This window comes from Gopherus flavomarginatus, chromosome 10 (assembly GCF_025201925.1).
Source record: "Gopherus flavomarginatus isolate rGopFla2 chromosome 10, rGopFla2.mat.asm, whole genome shotgun sequence".
In the NCBI taxonomy this organism is placed as follows: Eukaryota; Metazoa; Chordata; order Testudines; family Testudinidae; genus Gopherus; species Gopherus flavomarginatus.
Window position 1 is genome coordinate 34,908,004 of NC_066626.1, and position 16,469 is coordinate 34,924,472.

The 16,469-nt window shown below is 44.7% G+C and overlaps 1 protein-coding gene across 4 annotated transcripts in view; it reads left to right on the forward strand.

Moving 5' to 3' along the window:
* NCKAP1 (NCK associated protein 1) overlaps positions 1–16,469 on the forward strand; it is a 122,308-nt gene that overhangs the window by 40,919 nt on the left and 64,920 nt on the right. For all 4 annotated transcript variants that reach the window (XM_050916398.1, XM_050916399.1, XM_050916401.1 and 1 more), the window contains 6 exons: positions 1,456–1,598; positions 1,688–1,778; positions 3,795–3,932; positions 4,969–5,017; positions 6,602–6,758; positions 8,360–8,416. In XM_050916398.1, the coding sequence (XP_050772355.1) occupies positions 1,456–1,598; positions 1,688–1,778; positions 3,795–3,932; positions 4,969–5,017; positions 6,602–6,758; positions 8,360–8,416 (635 nt within the window). The remainder of the gene's footprint in view (positions 1–1,455; positions 1,599–1,687; positions 1,779–3,794; positions 3,933–4,968; positions 5,018–6,601; positions 6,759–8,359; positions 8,417–16,469) is intronic.

Genomic DNA, 16,469 nt, shown 5'->3' on the forward strand with positions numbered 1-16,469 from the left:
ATGATATTCAGTGTTGATCAGTGCAAAATAATGCACACTGGAAAAAATAATCCCAACTATACATACAAAATGATGGCATCTAAATTAGCTGTTACCACTCAATAAAGAGATCTGGGCATTATTATGGATAGTTTTCTGTAAACGTCTGCTCAATATGCAGCCGCGGTCAAAAAAGCTAACAGAATATTAGGAACCATTAAGGTAGATAATAAGACAAAAACATCATAATGTCACTATATCAATCCATGGTACGGCCACACCTTGAGTACTGCACACTGTTCTGGTTGCCACATCTCAAAAAAGATATATTACAATAGGAAAAGGTACAGAAAAGGCCAGCAAAAATTATTAGTGATGTGGATTTAAAAAAATGGGACTGTTCAGTTTGGAAAAGAGACAGCTGGGGGGAGGGGGAATGATAGAGGCCTATAAAATCATGAATGGTCTGGAGAAAGTGAATAGGGAAGTGTTATTTTACCCCTTCACATAACGTGAGAACTAGTAGTCACCTGATAAAATTAATAGGCAGCAGGTTTAAAACAAACATTAGGAAGTGCATCTTCACACAATGCACAGTCAGCCTGTGGAACTCATTGCCACGGCATGTTGTGAATGTCCGAAGTATAAGTGGGTTAAAAAAAGAATTAGAGAAGTTAATGGAGGATAGGTCCATTGATGGCTGTTAGGTCAGGGACACACACCCATACTCTGGGCGTCCCTAAGCCACCAGCTGTCAGAAGCTGGGACAGGACAACAGGGGATGATCAGATGAAATTGCATGTTCTGTTCATTCCCTCTGAAACTTCTGGCACTCATTGCTGTCAGAAGACAGGATATGGGCTAGGTCGACCATTGGTCTGACCCAGTATGGCTGTTCTTAATTTTGGCTTTCATTCTTGACCTTTATAATGTCATTTCACTGTTTCGATAGTCATTAGTCTTTTAGGTCTGGCAAATTTGGATATATAATGTAACAAAGAAGCACAGATGAACCCCTTCAGGGGATCTTTATATGTCATTAAGAATCAAAATGGTAGTAGCCCAATTTTTGTCCTTTGCAGGCCATTTTTTAAAATGCAATAAAGTTTTATAGACAAAACACATTCACATTTTGATTGATTGTTTTGTAATTTCAGAGAGAAATTATTTCCAGGTTTTTTCTTTCCTTACACAGCATTTAACAGGTATTCACTAACACCCTGATGCTGCAAAAACGTATATGCTTATCTTCAAGCATTTTGAGTTGTCCCAGTGATTTAAGTGCTTGAATTAAGCTTGTGCATAAGTGTTCAAGAAAAATAAGACCTTCCATTTTGGCATAAAAAATTAATTGATGATAATTCTTGAGTATGATTTAGGCTTTTTCACCAATGTATGTATATATATTAATATTTTTGCTACTGAAGATCTTCAGAATGGGGAAAAAACCTGTAACCGTTTGTACTTTATCTCTAGACTGTAAACTTTGATTTAACAAAGAACTACCTAGATTTGATTATAACCTACACAACACTAATGATACTGCTGTCTCGAATTGAGGAAAGGAAGGCAATCATTGGATTGTACAATTATGCTCATGAAATGACGCATGGAGCAAGGTAAAAAGCCATTTTATATTTTTAAAAAAATAGTATTTTTTACATGATTTTTGTCTGCAGTGGGGTAAATTATTTATTGCACTTTTTAGTGATAGAGAATATCCACGTCTTGGACAGATGATTGTGGATTATGAGAATCCTTTAAAGAAGATGATGGAGGAATTTGTACCTCACAGCAAGGTATGTTTGAATACTTTTCACAGGTTCATAGTCATTGCTGGTTGAAAGAAGCATATATGTGAAAGCAAATGTACAGGTTATAAGACTACTATTAAAAAAAAAACTACGAAATTAAATTGTTATTTTAGCAGATATAGGAACAGAGACAGACAATTTATAAGCTTTGCCAAATCGCCCCTCTGCCTCACAGAAGTAAAACTAAACCAAAACTGGTTATGCTTTTTGACTGTGTAATAGATAAAAACAACTTACTGTTCATTTGTAGTATGGTAGCCTAGAGGCCCCATTCAGGTTTAGTACCCCAATGTGCTGCCTTCAGACATCTTCACAGTAAGACCATAGAATTTATTATTAATTTTTTTTTTAGATGAGATGGAAAAAGTGAGCTTAATCTATGGGGGGATAATTGGCTGGCAGGACCAGTGTAACTGGCTGCATAGGTGAACTAATGAACAACTTGATGCGTCCAATTTCATTTTTATTCACTCATGGATTACCGTATATACTTGTTCATAAGGGGAATCTTTTAAGTGAAAAAGGGAAGCACTAGAGAAGGGGGTCGGCTTATGAATGGGTATAGAGGAGGAGCAAGGAGAAGCAGCACAGCCAGCAGAGCCAGAAGGGAAGAGTTGAGGCCAGAGTCTCTCTCCCCTTCTGGCCATGCTGCTCTTCCCCCTGGCCCCTAGAGCAGGCTGTGGCCGCCCGGCCGCTGAAGCATGCTGTGGCTATGTCACCTGGCCCAGCCCACTGGAACGTGCTGTGGCTGTGCGCCTGGCCTGGCCCGGCCCACTGGAGCAGGCTGCGGCCACGCTGCCCAGCCTGCTGGAGCAGCTCCAGCCAGGCCAGAGACATCCTCGCCTGACCCTCTGCAGATAAGGTGGGAAGGGATGGGATGGGGGAGAGTCTGGGGGTCCTGGGTTAGGGGTGGGTGAGGTCATGTGGGGGGTAGTCACGGGTTACTTCCTGGACCTCCAGCTCCCCTCTTCCCCCCCCCCAAAAAAAATTTCCCCACCAGTTGCTGTCCCGGCCTGTCAGGGTGAGCAGCTGGCACGCCAAGACACTTTTGTTTACTTAGATTTACCTCTCTGCCTGCAGATGCTCGAGGTAAACAAACCATCTTGGACTACCAGTGGCTTATCCTGATGGCTCGGGAGCCAAAGTTTGCTGACCTCTGAGTTATAGGGTTGGCTTATGAACGGGTCATAAAAATTTTCCATTTTTAGTTATCCATCTTGGGGTGGGGTCGGCTTATAAATGAACGGGCTTATGATCGAGTATTTACGGTGTATATATAAAATAAAAATCTTCTGCCCTTGTCTTTTCATTTTATTTTAATGTCATGTACCCTGATTCCTTGTACACCTCTACCTTGGTATAACGCTGTCCTCGTGAGCCAAAAAATCTTACCATGTTATAGGTGAAACCACATTATATTGAACTTGCTCTGATCCACCGGAGTGCACACTCCCTCCCACCCCCAACCCTCTCCTCCACCCCCAGAGCACTGCTTTACTGCGTTATATCCGAATTTCTGTTATAGCGGGTCGCGTTATATCGAGGTAGCAGGGTATTTTTAAAATAATTTACTAGTTTTCCATTATTAAAAAAAGAGTATCTTGTTTTTTCTATGTGAGCAACAACTGGCTTTAGTTTAATTCAAGGCTTAGTGTAGTATTTAGCCTCAAATATTTTAGTAGACAATTGTGATTAATGCAAGAATGGACGTATAGTATCAAATTGTTAGAGATTAGTTAGTTTTTATGCTAGATTACATCAAGGCTTGAATGCCAGTGTTAGTCATTAGCTATTTAAGCTGCTGAAAATAGCAACTATTTGGCTGATTGCTATTAGAACAGAATACTGTGCTAATGAGGTAGAATAGTTTCTAACAACTGTGTCTAGATATTATTACTGTACAAGAAGACTTCAAATGAAGTACATATATTGGATATTTGCTAAATTAAAGCATTTTGTCATGCAGAGTTCTTCTAACTAAATATTTTTCTTACTTCCTAGTCCCTTTCAGATGCTCTAATTTCACTCCAGATGGTCTATCCCCGGAGAAATCTGTCAGCTGACCAGTGGAGGAATGCACAACTATTGAGCCTCATCAGTGCCCCGAGTACAATGCTTAATCCTGCACAGTCAGACACAGTACGACATTTTACCTTGAGTAATACAGTAGTATTAAATGAGTTTTTCTGTGAAATAATTTAATTGTGTATATATATATTTGATATAGGATTACATATTACTAGATTTAACTGTTTAATTCGCTGTCTAGAATTCAGTTTTTCTGGGCTATTTTTGAACCAATAATCACTTTGGTAACACTTGAGTATTTATACCTGCAGTGCAGAATGGAATTAATTACCTATTTAATTGTAAGATATCCTTTGTCTTAACACATACCTCTGTCCCCAGTTCTTGGTAATTATCCTCTGAGGGAAAATATTGTGGATTGTATTGGATGGGGAGGGCAGGAGATAGAATTCTGTATAGTATTTAGGATGTTGATAGGGAAACAGACGGGACTTCAGGCTCAAGATTTTTTTCAAAAGTGAGACGTGACTTCGGATGCTTCCGTTTTTGGGTGCACATTTAGTAATTTGTTTAAAAAAAAAATCAGCCCCCTTTTAGGTGTCAAGTTGGGCACTCAAAAATAGTCACCCAAAGTTGCTAGTCACTGTTGAAAATCTTACCTTAGAAATATTAGTTAGATATTCTTATAAAAGGTTCTGCATAGCTTCGTTTAATTTTCCACATTACCTTGTGCGCTGGAAATTTAATTTACTAAATTATGTGTGGTTTTTTGAGATTATAAAAAATTGACAATTGTTTATCATTTTGCTCAAGAGACTGGAGACATAAATAAGTGTATGTCAAACTCACCAGGAATTAGAAACTGATTTTAGACTGAGTAGGCTTTTTGTACTTGAAAAGAGTTCAGTGTCTCTAAAGTATATAAGACTATTGATGCTTAAGCATCAGCTAAGCTAAAAGCAATTTAGTAAACATAAGCAATCTTCTTTGTTCTTGATATTAGGGTAATATGTCCTGACAGGCTTTGTGAGGAAAAGCTTATTAAATTGTTGCTGTTGTGTAAAAAGCTATATTCTGTAAAATGTATTCATTAGAAATTTTTTTTACTATGTATCATTAGTTTATTACAAATTATTCTTTCAAATAGATGCCATGTGAATACCTCTCTTTGGATGCAATGGAAAAATGGATTATTTGTAAGTACAGCTTTAAGAGATTGTGCCTTTTTAATTGTTTTACTTCTATAAAGTGACTATTAACTTTTCAGAATGCTGTACTAAAGCAGTTGTATTCTGTAGAATGTGGCTTGACTAGACCCTGTAGATCCTTTCATTTATACAGTATATCGTGCTTTTGTATGTCTTCAAAAAATTAGTTTATATCATATATTACACTTGAATTTTGAGTTTCAGATTTTGTGACCATAATTTGTGTTTGAGTTATTCTTATTAATAATAATTTAAGCAGTACCATTAATTAATTCATACCAATGATATTTTGGTTATTCATTGCTGTACTAGAAAATAAGGTGCGTATCCTGTCACACTATCTAGAGTGGCTCACAACTGAGAGTGCCAATCTAAGGTCAGACTGTCAGAAAACAGGACCAACACCCCAAACTGGTGGTATATTCTATAATTAGATTTCACCAAACCCGCAACAAATGTGAACTCCTTGAGCACTATATCAGTCTTACTGTGGAGTCACAGACAATCCCCTTAAGCTCCCCTGCCCATCTTGCCACCCAGACAAACTGGACTTAGTGAATAATGGTCACATAAACTAAAAATCACACCACATCAGGTTACTCCCAATCCCAAAGGATCAGTCACTTACCCCAGATCAGTTTGGTACTCTGGATGTCGCATCAAAGACCATGCTGGCAGCCAATTCTCTAGTAAACTAATTTAAGATTTATTAGCTAAGAAAAGAAATGAGTTATTGATAGTTTAAAGCAGGAAAAATACATTACAAAGTTTGTAAATCCAAAATGATAGCAGAGATGTAGTAATCTGCTGGTTTCCCAAAAGTCTTCCAGGGTTACCCAGAATAACTGGGGATCTTTGTCATCTTATCCAAATATTTTACTCTGTTAGAATCCAAGCAGTCCAGAGATGAAGAATCATTCCTCTGAATCAGTATTTGTATTTTCTTTCCTCAGATAACACTCTGACGAGTGTTTTTACTTACTGCCTGGCTCCTTGCTTTGGAATTAGCGTTTCCTGTTACAGCCATTAAGTCCTTCATTAACATTTTACAAGGTTTCTCTGAGGAGTAACTTTAGTTCCAGGGTTATATGTGAGTGCAAATGTTAGTAATAGCAAACAGCAATCCTTCATTAGTTTGCATGAAGTTTACACATTAAGTACATTTTCATCTTTACACTAACACACTTTTGATGTAGGGTTAATTAGTTACATGAGTATACATAGTATAATAGGATAGCAATCAACAGATTATAGATAAATGAAGACAATACCATTTACATTTCTTTTGAAATAAACTATTTACACAAGTGAATTGGTCTGATTACACTACAATATCTTTTGACACTTCTTTGATTTCTTTTAGCATATGTGTGAATTAGCCTGCAGCCCTGTCCTGAGCTGATAACTGGGTAGACGGTGTCACACATACAACTATAAATGAAATCGTATATTTAAAAACTATATTGGTTTGGCAGTTGGCCACAGTAGTCCATTCAGTAGTTCAGGTTCTCATGTTGTCTTTGTATTTCTGCTCTGTGATATTTTACATCCATCTTGAATTTTCTTTTGAAGTTGGGTTTATCTTGTGCCATGGAATCCTGAATAGTGATACTACAGCTTTGAACCTTTGGAAACTCGCTCTTCAAAGCAGTTCTTGCCTGTCTCTATTTCGAGATGAAGTTTTCCATATTCACAAAGCTGCAGAAGACTTGTTTGTGAACATAAGAGGGTATGGTATTTTCATGAATGTATTGTGATAGCAAACTGTCTTCATTGCTGATAATGGAGTTAGAAATTGTTATTCTAGCCCTGTGTTATCTCAAGATGAGAATTATATTACAGCTTTGATTAATGGTTTTAGAATACGGAAATACTGTTGGAGGGGAAGTAGGAGGTTAGATTCTCATGTCTGTTTCATTATCATCTTTATGGTAAAAAATTAACACATTTTTATGTCAGAGCTTGTAAGTTTTTTCATGACTTGGACATGTCTGGAGGTCTTGAAATAAAAACATTCCTTTTTTTCAGAATGTATTTTTCTAATCCCTCATTGTTTAGAAAGCTACATGTATTTTAAGATCATGTTAGTAGTATTGAAAATACAATGAAATGTAGAGCTATTTTGTATAAAAAAGGCACTTTTTGAAAACATATATATACACTTTTTGATATTTTTTGATAATTTGTTCCATACATTTTTTGCCATAGGTACTCATCTTTCAGAGGTATTAGCAATGAAAAAAACAAAACAAAAGCCCCCCCGGTCCTCCAACTGTGCTTTAGTTCCTAAATTGAGCACTTGTTTGTGGATTGCTTTTAGTCCTTGTACATACATCTCTAGAGGGCTGGATCAAAACTGAGAAGTGTGTTCCAGGGATTTTGTTTAAACGTACCATTGCTTGAACAGTTGGTTAGAAAATTATGCATCTACCTGTTAGATGAAAGTTCTGCATGCAGATTTTCAGTATTTACAACATTTAGGCTACACTACAGCTCAGGTTGGTATAAACTGTGTTACTCAGAAGGGTGAATATGCCACCCCCCTTAGCGATGCATATTACTCTGACCTTGGGAAAGCTGCCCCCAATATAGCTACTGCTGCTCATAGGAGTAAGTCAACAGGAGAGCTCTCTCATTGGCTTAGGGCATCTGAACTGCTGCTGTAAACTTTGTAGTGTAGCCATAGCCTTAGCGTAAATCATAGACTGCTTCTTTTCAGTGCATGAACTGAAGGATTCCTATTCTGAGTTTTGTGTTCTTTATTTTCATGTCAATTCAGACATGATTTGGCAGCTGATCTGTCAAGCAGCAAGAGTTAATGTAACTGTATTCTGTGGGTTTTCAAAAGGTGTCAGAGGGTCACGATCACCGTGCCTTATCCATATTAATAAACGGGAGAGATTCTGGTGGTGGTGTGGGGGGGAAGGGGTAGAGGAAGAAGAATCTGTGTTATCTGAAAGCTACAGCTATCTGCAACAGTTTTTGCGAGATCAACCACTAAAATATTGAAATTCAGTATTTCGCAGTGAGGAAGGAAGCATCCCGATACATTTTAATGATTTCTAAACGTCTATCAAATAATCAAGTGTAAAAAATTATAAATATAAAATATGTAGAAACACAGGAAATTGAGATCTCGATCAAGGATAGGTATTTACTGTTACTGTCCAGTGGCTCATCTCATTTAACCAGAGCAAGGTAGTCTTTATCCAGGGGCTGTTTGCTAAAGGCAAATTCCCTTTGCTGTGAAACTACAGAAAGTATAGGGCCCTAGCTCTTTCTAAGGCTGTTACCAATAATTGTTGATATTTCATCTTATTTTTCTCACAGCTACAATAAACGGATTAATGACATTAGAGAGTGCAAAGAAGCTGCTGTATCACATGCGTAAGTATCTTATATAGAACCACAGTATGCTGTGATTTTTCAGACTTGAGTACTGCTTACTTTTGTAAAAAGCTTAAAACCAACAACAGTCTTAACTGGAATTTTTTTATATCATGAGTGCATTTAAATGGAACTTTATACTGAGCTATCCTGTCATACTAAGCTTATTGTTCTTGGCCTTGTTTTCTTTTTCCTGCTTGAGAGCGGTATCTTCTTGTATACTGCTGTTTAAAAACAAACAAACCAAACCCTTACTTGAACAAAGTCTTTGAATTGACATTTTTGTACATGAAGTTTTCCTAAATTCAGAATTGAGTTTTTCATCTTCATATTAAGTCAGATCAAAATATACACCTCTACCTCGATATAATGCTGTCCTCGGGAGCCAAAAAATCTTACCGCGTTATAGGTGGAAACCGCTTTATATCGAACTTGATTTGATCCGCTGGAGCGTGCAGTCCCACCCCCACCGGAGTGCTGCTTTACTGCGTTATATCCGAATTCGTGTTCTATCGGGTGGCATTATATCGGGGTAGAGGTATATTTGTATTCATTATTTCATCAAGCTTTTTCAAGAGTAAAACTATTGTAAATAAAACATGGAACGTGAAGTTCTTCTTCGAGTGCTTGCTCATATCCATTCCAGTTAGGTGTGTGCGCGCCGCGTGCACGTTCGTCGGAAGATTTTTACCCTAGCAACCCCCGGTGGGTTGGCTGGGTCCCCCCCTGGAGAGGCGCCGCTATGGCGCCGCATATATACCCCTGCCGACCCGACCGCTCCTCAGTTCCTTCTTACCGCCCGTGTCGGTTGTTGGAACAGTGGAGCGCGGCTTAGCTGTCCTCCACTTCCCTAGCTACTCCTTGTTTCTTCGCTATCTTGTTGTATATAGTTGGTTTATCTATAGTTATAGTTAGTTAGTTCTTAGATAGTGTATGTAGTTTAGTGGGGTTTGGGCATTAGCCCTTTCCCCGCACCCGGTGCCGGGGCCCATGTCTGGTTCACTGGGGTTTAAACTGTGTGCTCGGCCTGTCATAAGCCGATGCCCACAAGCGATCCCCACGACGCGTCTCAAGTGCTTTGGGGAATCGCACATTACAGATAAGTGCCATATTTGCAAGGCATTTAAACCGAGGACAAAGAAAGACAGAGACTTTCGCCTAAAGACTCTCCTCATGGAGGCCGCTTTGAACCCTCTGTCCTCGGCACCGAGCGCGGAGCATAGCAGCGCTCCTCCGGCACCGGACCGTCCCGGTACTGCGAAGACACCGTGGCACCGGCCTTCTCCGGCACAGGAAGCTGCTTGGCACCGATCTCTCTCGCTGAAGCAGAAGAGGTTGAAGTCCTCCGCTGCCTCTGTCCCTTCCGCGCCACAGATGCAGCCTCGGTCGGACCGCCCGGCACCTGCACCTGCCGGGGCACTGACTACTGCAGTACCGTCGACTCCAGTCCCGCGAGGGCCATCGAGTCCGGTCCCTGAGAGCTCCCCGCCGAGGCTTGTGGTTGAGCTTTCGGTCCCCTCTACGCCAGAGACATTCTCCGCAGCTAGGGACCTTATTGCCATGAGGAGTCTGTCCTGCCTCAACCCCTGGCACCACCGGTGTGGGTACTACACTCTAGAGGCAAGCCGGCTATAATGAGACCTCGTTCAGTCGGCCCGGCTGACCAGCACCGATCACAATCCAGGTCCCAGCGCTGTTCGCGATCTTATAGACGATCACAATCTCGACGCCGCTCGCAGTCCCGGCACCGCTGGCCTGGCCTGTACCGGTCGTACTCGTGGCACAGATCAATGCTCGGCCTCCACGGTACTCTCGGTACCGCTTCTGGCACCGCGACTCTCGCAGCCGTTCATGTCGTAGACCTTCAAGATCCAGGTCGACCTCCCGGCACCGTGCCGGTCGCAGGTCGTGGTCCTGTTCTAGGCACCAGTATGACTCCAGGTACCGATCCTCAGTGCCGAGGAGATCACCGACGGAGAGACAGAGAGACCCTTACCACGGCCTCTCAGCTCCTTCCTAGCCGTCCCGGCACCCCTCTGTGTCTTCTCAGGCAGACAGTGCGTATGCCCAAGACAGGGACATGGATGTGCCCACCGTGCTATTCCACGAGCCCCAGGCTCAGGATCACGAACCTCAACAGTGGGCATTTTGGACACCCTGGGCATATCATCAGGCCCATTGCATTCTGCCACATCAGAACACTGGGTGCCGGAAGCCACTATTAGCCACCCTCCTCCTTCTGTTTCGGAGGAAGTATCAGTCCAACCACAGGACTCCCAGATCCCTAGGGAGACAGAGGCTGTCCACCAGGAGGAGCCCTCAACTGACCTGCTTGTCCTGGGTATCTCCTCATCCTCCTCCCCTGACAAGGCAGTGGTCGGAACGTCGGCAGTAGGTCCTCCACCAGTCGACCTGAGGGCCCGCCAGGATCTCCTCAGGCGTGTTGCACAGAACATGAACTTGCCAGTCAAGGAGGTCCCGGAGGTAGAGGACCCTGTAGTGGACATCTTAACATCGGATGTCCCCACGAGAGTGGCCCTCCCTTTATACGGACAATCCAGGCCAATGCCAACACAATCTGGAAGTCTCCGTCCTCTGTCCCACCTGCTGCGCGCAGAGTGAAACGTAAATATATGGTACCCTCCAAGGGCTACGAATATTTGTACGTCCATCCCCCTCATTGCTCCCTAGTTGTCCAGTCGGTCAACGAGAGGGAACGCCATGGCCAGCAGGCCCCAGCCCCGAAATCAAAAGACACGAGGCGCATGGACTTACTGGGGCACAAAGTCTATTCCGCAGGGGCGCTCCAACTCTGCGTGGCTAATCAACAAGCCCTCCTTAGCCGCTATAATTATAATACCTGTGCGGCGGCGGACAAATTCAAGGAGTTGCTCCCGCAGGACTCCCGACAGGAATTTGCGGCCATCCTAGACGAGGGAAAAAGGGTGACTAGAAAGTCCCTCCAGGGCTCCCTGGACGCAGCGGACTCAGCGGCCAGGACCCTAGCCTCCGGGGTGACTATGAGGCGTATCTCATAGCTGCAAGTCTCAGGCCTTCCCCCGGAGCTCGAACATACAATCCAGGACCTCCCCTTTGAAGGGCAAGGCCTGTTTTCAGATAAAACAGACCCTAGGCTCCAAAGCCTAAAAGACAGCAGGGTGATTATGCGCTCGCTGGGTATGCATACTCCAGTGACTCAGCGCAGGCCGTTCCGCCCCCAGCCACACCGCTCTTACCCTCAGCCCAGACAGAGACAGGACTTTGCTAGAAGGCAGGATAGAACCAGTCGCCGGAGGCAGTCAGGCGACCAAGGGGGCCAGAACCAAGGTCCCCCCCAAACCTTCCACAGGGCAGAAACCCTCCTTTTGAAGGTGCGCCCGAGGGTGTCATACGAGTATCGTCAAACGATCCGTTCCCTCCTTTCTCCAACCGCCTCTGCCTCCTCCTCCTTGCGTGGTCCCGACTAACGTCAGATCGCTGGGTCTTATGCATGCTGGAATTTGGGTATCGCCTCCAATTTATTTTTACACCTCCCCTTCCACCCCCCTTCTTCGTCCCTCTTCAGAGACCCCTTCACGAGCAACTCCTCTTCCAGGAGGTGCAGATGCTTCTCGCCAAGAGCAGCATAGAGGAGGTACCAAAACACGAATGGGGCATGGGGTTTTATTTCCGATACTTCGTAATCCCCAAGGCAAAAGGGGGTCTCCGACCTATCCTGGACCTGCGGGAACTCAGCAAATACATGATAAAACTTGAAGTTCCATATGGTATCCCTGGGGACCATCATCGCATCCCTGGATCCTGGAGACTGGTATGCCACCCTCGACATGAAAGATGCTCATTTTCACATCGCCATCTACCCACCTCACAGGAGATTCCTCCGATTCGTAGTGAACCGCCAACATTTTCAGTTTGCTGTCCTACCGTTCAGCCTCTCTACGGCCCGAAGAGTATTCACAAAATGCATGGCTGTAGTTGCCGCTCACCTCCGCCGCCATCGGGTACATGTTTTTCCGTATCTAGACTACTGTCTCATCTGAGGAACCTCCGAGGCACAGGTGATCCATCACTTCGGCATTGTCAAGGACCTTTTTCTACATCTAGGCCTAATGATCAATGCAGAAAAATCCACTCTGATTCCCACTCAGAGGATAGACTTCATTGGTGCCACCCTGTACTCCAACCATCGCCAGGGCCTGCTTACCGCTGCGCCGGTTCCAGGCAATGGAGGTGATCATCCAGAGTCAGCAAGCCGCCCCGTTGACTTCGGTACGCACTTGCCTCAGTCTCCTGGGTCACATGGCGGCCTGCACGTTTGTGACGAAATACGCCAGACTGCGCCTCCATCCCCTCCAATCGTGGCTGAACTCAGTGTACCGACCAGGCAGGGATGCCATAGACATGATTGTCACTATTCCCCCGAGCATCCTAGGCTCCCTCGAATGGTGGCTGAGCCCCCCCGGTGTGTGCAGGGCTGCTGTTCCATCCGCCCCAGCCCTCTATGTCCCTGACGACGGACGTGTCATCTCTCAGCTGGGGTGCTCACCTCGGACATCTACGCACGCAAGGCCTTTGGTCATCTCAGGAGCTGGCCTTGCACATCAATGTCTGGGAGCTGAGAGCAGTTCGCCTTTGCTTGCCAGGCGTTCCAACAGCACTTGCAAGGCCGTTGTGTGTCAGTATTCACCGACAACATGACAGCCATGTACTATATAAACAAACAGGGTGGGACAAGGTCCTCGACCCTTTGCTATGAGGCCTTACGACTCTGGGACTTTTGCATAGCCCACTCTATAGACCTCATAGCGTCCTTTCTCCCGGGGGTTCGGAACACTCTGGTGGATCTCCTCAGCAGATCCTTCCTTTCCCACGAGTGGTCGCTTCACCCGGACGTTATTCTTTCGGTCTTCCGGAAGTGGGGATTTCCCCCTGTAGACCTCTTCGCGTCCTGCAAGAACAGGAAATGCCAGATGTTCTGTTCCTTTCAAGGCCTCTCACAGGGTTCGATAGCGGACGCTTTCCTCATACTGTGGACGATTCACCTGCTATACGCCTTTCCACCGTTCCTGCTTGTCCACAGGGTCTTACTGAAAGTACGCAGAGACAGAGCCCACTTGATCATGATCGCTCCAGCATGGCCCAGGCAGCACTAGTACAGCATGTTGCTAGACCTGTCAATAGCGTACCCTATCCCACTACCTCTGCACCTGGACCTGATAACTCAGGACCACGGCAAACTGCGTCATCCAGACCTACAGTCCCTCTATCTCACGGCATGGCTCCTGAGTAGTTGACCCAGTCTGAGTTGCGTTGCTCTACCCCAGTGCAACAAGTACTCCTGGGTAGCAGGAAACCTTCCGCTAGAGCAACGTATCTGGCCAAGTGGAAGCATTTCACATGCTGGTGTGCAGAGCACAATGTCCTTCCCACTGAGATCCCCATCCCCACCATCTTGGACTACCTCTGATCACTTAAACAACAGGGCCTAGCGGTATCTTCTTTGAGGGTGCACTTGGCAGCCATCTCTACCTTCCACCCAGGGGAGAATGACCGCTCCGTGTTTTCACATCCTATGATACCTCGATTCCTCAAGGGCTTGGAGCGCCTATACCCCCAGGTACGCCGCCCCACCCCAACCTGGGACCTCAGTCTGGTTCTTACCAGACTTATGTCGGCTCCATTCGAGCCATTAGCAACTTGCTCCCTTCTCTACCTCTCCTGGAAAACCGCTTTCCTTGTAGCCATCACATTGGCTAGACGAGTTTCTGAGCTCCAGGCTCTCATAGCTGACCCTCCATATTACTGTCTTCCACAAAGACAAGGTGCAGTTGCGACCACACCCGGCCTTTCTCCCCAAAGTGGTATCAGCCTTCCATGTTAACCAGGAGATCTTCTTTCCGGTCTTCTTCCCGAAGCCACATTCATCGTGCAGGGAGCAACAGCTGCACTCCCTTGACGTCCGTAGAGCGCTCGCTTTTTATATCGAGCGGACAAAGCCCTTCCGCAGAACCCCCCAACTCTTCGTCGCGGTAGCAGAGTGTATGAAGGGCCTTCCCATTTCCTCACAGAGGATTTCATCCTGGGTAACATCGTGCATCCGCACCTGTTACGACTTGGCTCACGTTCCGTCGAGCTACCTCACTGCACACTCTACCAGGGCTCAAGCCTCATCTGCTGCTTTCCTGGCTCACATGCCCATCCATGAGATATGTTGTGCAGCTACCTGGTCCTCTGTGCATACCTTCGCCTCTCACTATGCCCTGGTTCAGCAGTCCAGAGATGATGCATCCTTTGGCTCCGCAGTGTTACACTCTGCGACATCTCACTCTGACCCCACCGCCTAGGTAAGGCTTGGGAATCACCTAACTGGAATGGATATGAGCAAGCACTCGAAGAAGAGAAGACGGTTACTCACCTTTGTAACTGTTGTTCTTCGAGATGTGTTGCTCGTATCCATTCCAAACGCGCCCTCCTTCCCCACTGTCGGAGTAACCGGCAAGAAGGAACTGAGGAGCGGTCAGATCGGCAGGGGTATATATCCGGCGCCATGGTGTCACCACTCCAGGGGGTGACCCAGCGACCCACTGGGGGTTGCTAGGGTAAAAATCTTCCGACGAACGTGCACTCAGCGCGCACACACCTGACTGGAATGGATATGAGCAACACATCTCGAAGGACAACAGTTACAAAGGTGAGTAACCGTCTCCTTTAATTTTTGAATAGTTGTAGCTGTGTAGAAACTTAACAGTGGCACAGGAGCACTACTATAGTTAAGGTTGTGTCATGACATGTTCAGAGATGGACCTTTCTGAGTCCTTTAAAACTGACTTGTTTTAGTTGGATTTCTGAGAAATTTGGTGTACCTCAGGAGGTGCAAGGTAAAGTTTGTGATCCAAATTTGGAGCCATTTGAGCCAGGAGTCCTGAAGATATAATTCCTGGAAAATACTAGCCATTTAATTTTTTATTTATTTGGGGCCTAGCACTGGAGATGTGATGTGGGTCAAAATAGTCTCAATCTGTAATGTTTTACCCCGGGTAGTGCATGACACTCATTCTATATTTGGGGGACCCAAATGGAAAACTATATTTAAGAAAATGTATATTTTATGCAATACATACACACACCAATGCCAAAAAATAGCTAGAGAGTTTCCATTCCCACAATTTTAATGTTTTAAACTCAACTCTTGTAAGTGGTCTAAAATCCAAATGGCTACTCAGATTGCTGTGAAATTTGATGTGCCTCATGATAGTGTTAGTGATTCAAATTTGGGGTTATTTGACTGAGGGGTTCCAGCGTTACATCTCCCCTCCCTTCCTCTCCCCCCAAAAGCATCAGGTGCCTTGTACTGTTAAAAAGAGAGTTACTAATAACTGGATGAATCACAGACCTCTTGGTTGCTGTGATCTCACCCTTTAGTTAACACATCTAAAGATAAATTAATCACAAGCCCCCATCTGATACAAAAGGATTTGGCTTCGAGTTACTGTAATTTGAGAGTCGTGGGTGGCAGTTTTGTTTTGGGGGGAATATAGGCAAACTATTTGGAGGGAAATATACATGATTGCTTCTTGGGAGTGGAGAGGTGTTGAGGGAGTAGAGGTGTAGGGAAATATGGGGGAATGGTGTTAAGGTCATATGGAGAGGGAAATAAATGTGGATGGATGATAGTGGAGGTGAGAGAGGATGGGGTGTCGAGAGACATGTACAGCAGCCCCTAGCTTGGCCAGGGTACCCCATCTTCCTGCACCCTCCAGCTGTGTCATTGCACCCCTATCTTCCTGTACTCCACAGCTCTGCTAGTGTACCCTACTGTTTGCATCCCCCATGTTAACCAGTGCACCTCAACGCTCTGTCCCTCACCTGTGCCAGTTCTCCCCAGCCTCTCACTCAGCTAGTGCGTCATAACCTTCTGGCATCCTAGTCATCCTTCACCCTCCGCCCCCAGCTCTCCAGTGCACCTCAGCCTGTTTGCACTGCATAGCTCTGCCTGAAGGAATTAGGTATTTTTAAGAACACTTTCATAGATGTCCAAAAAGCCAGAATTCAA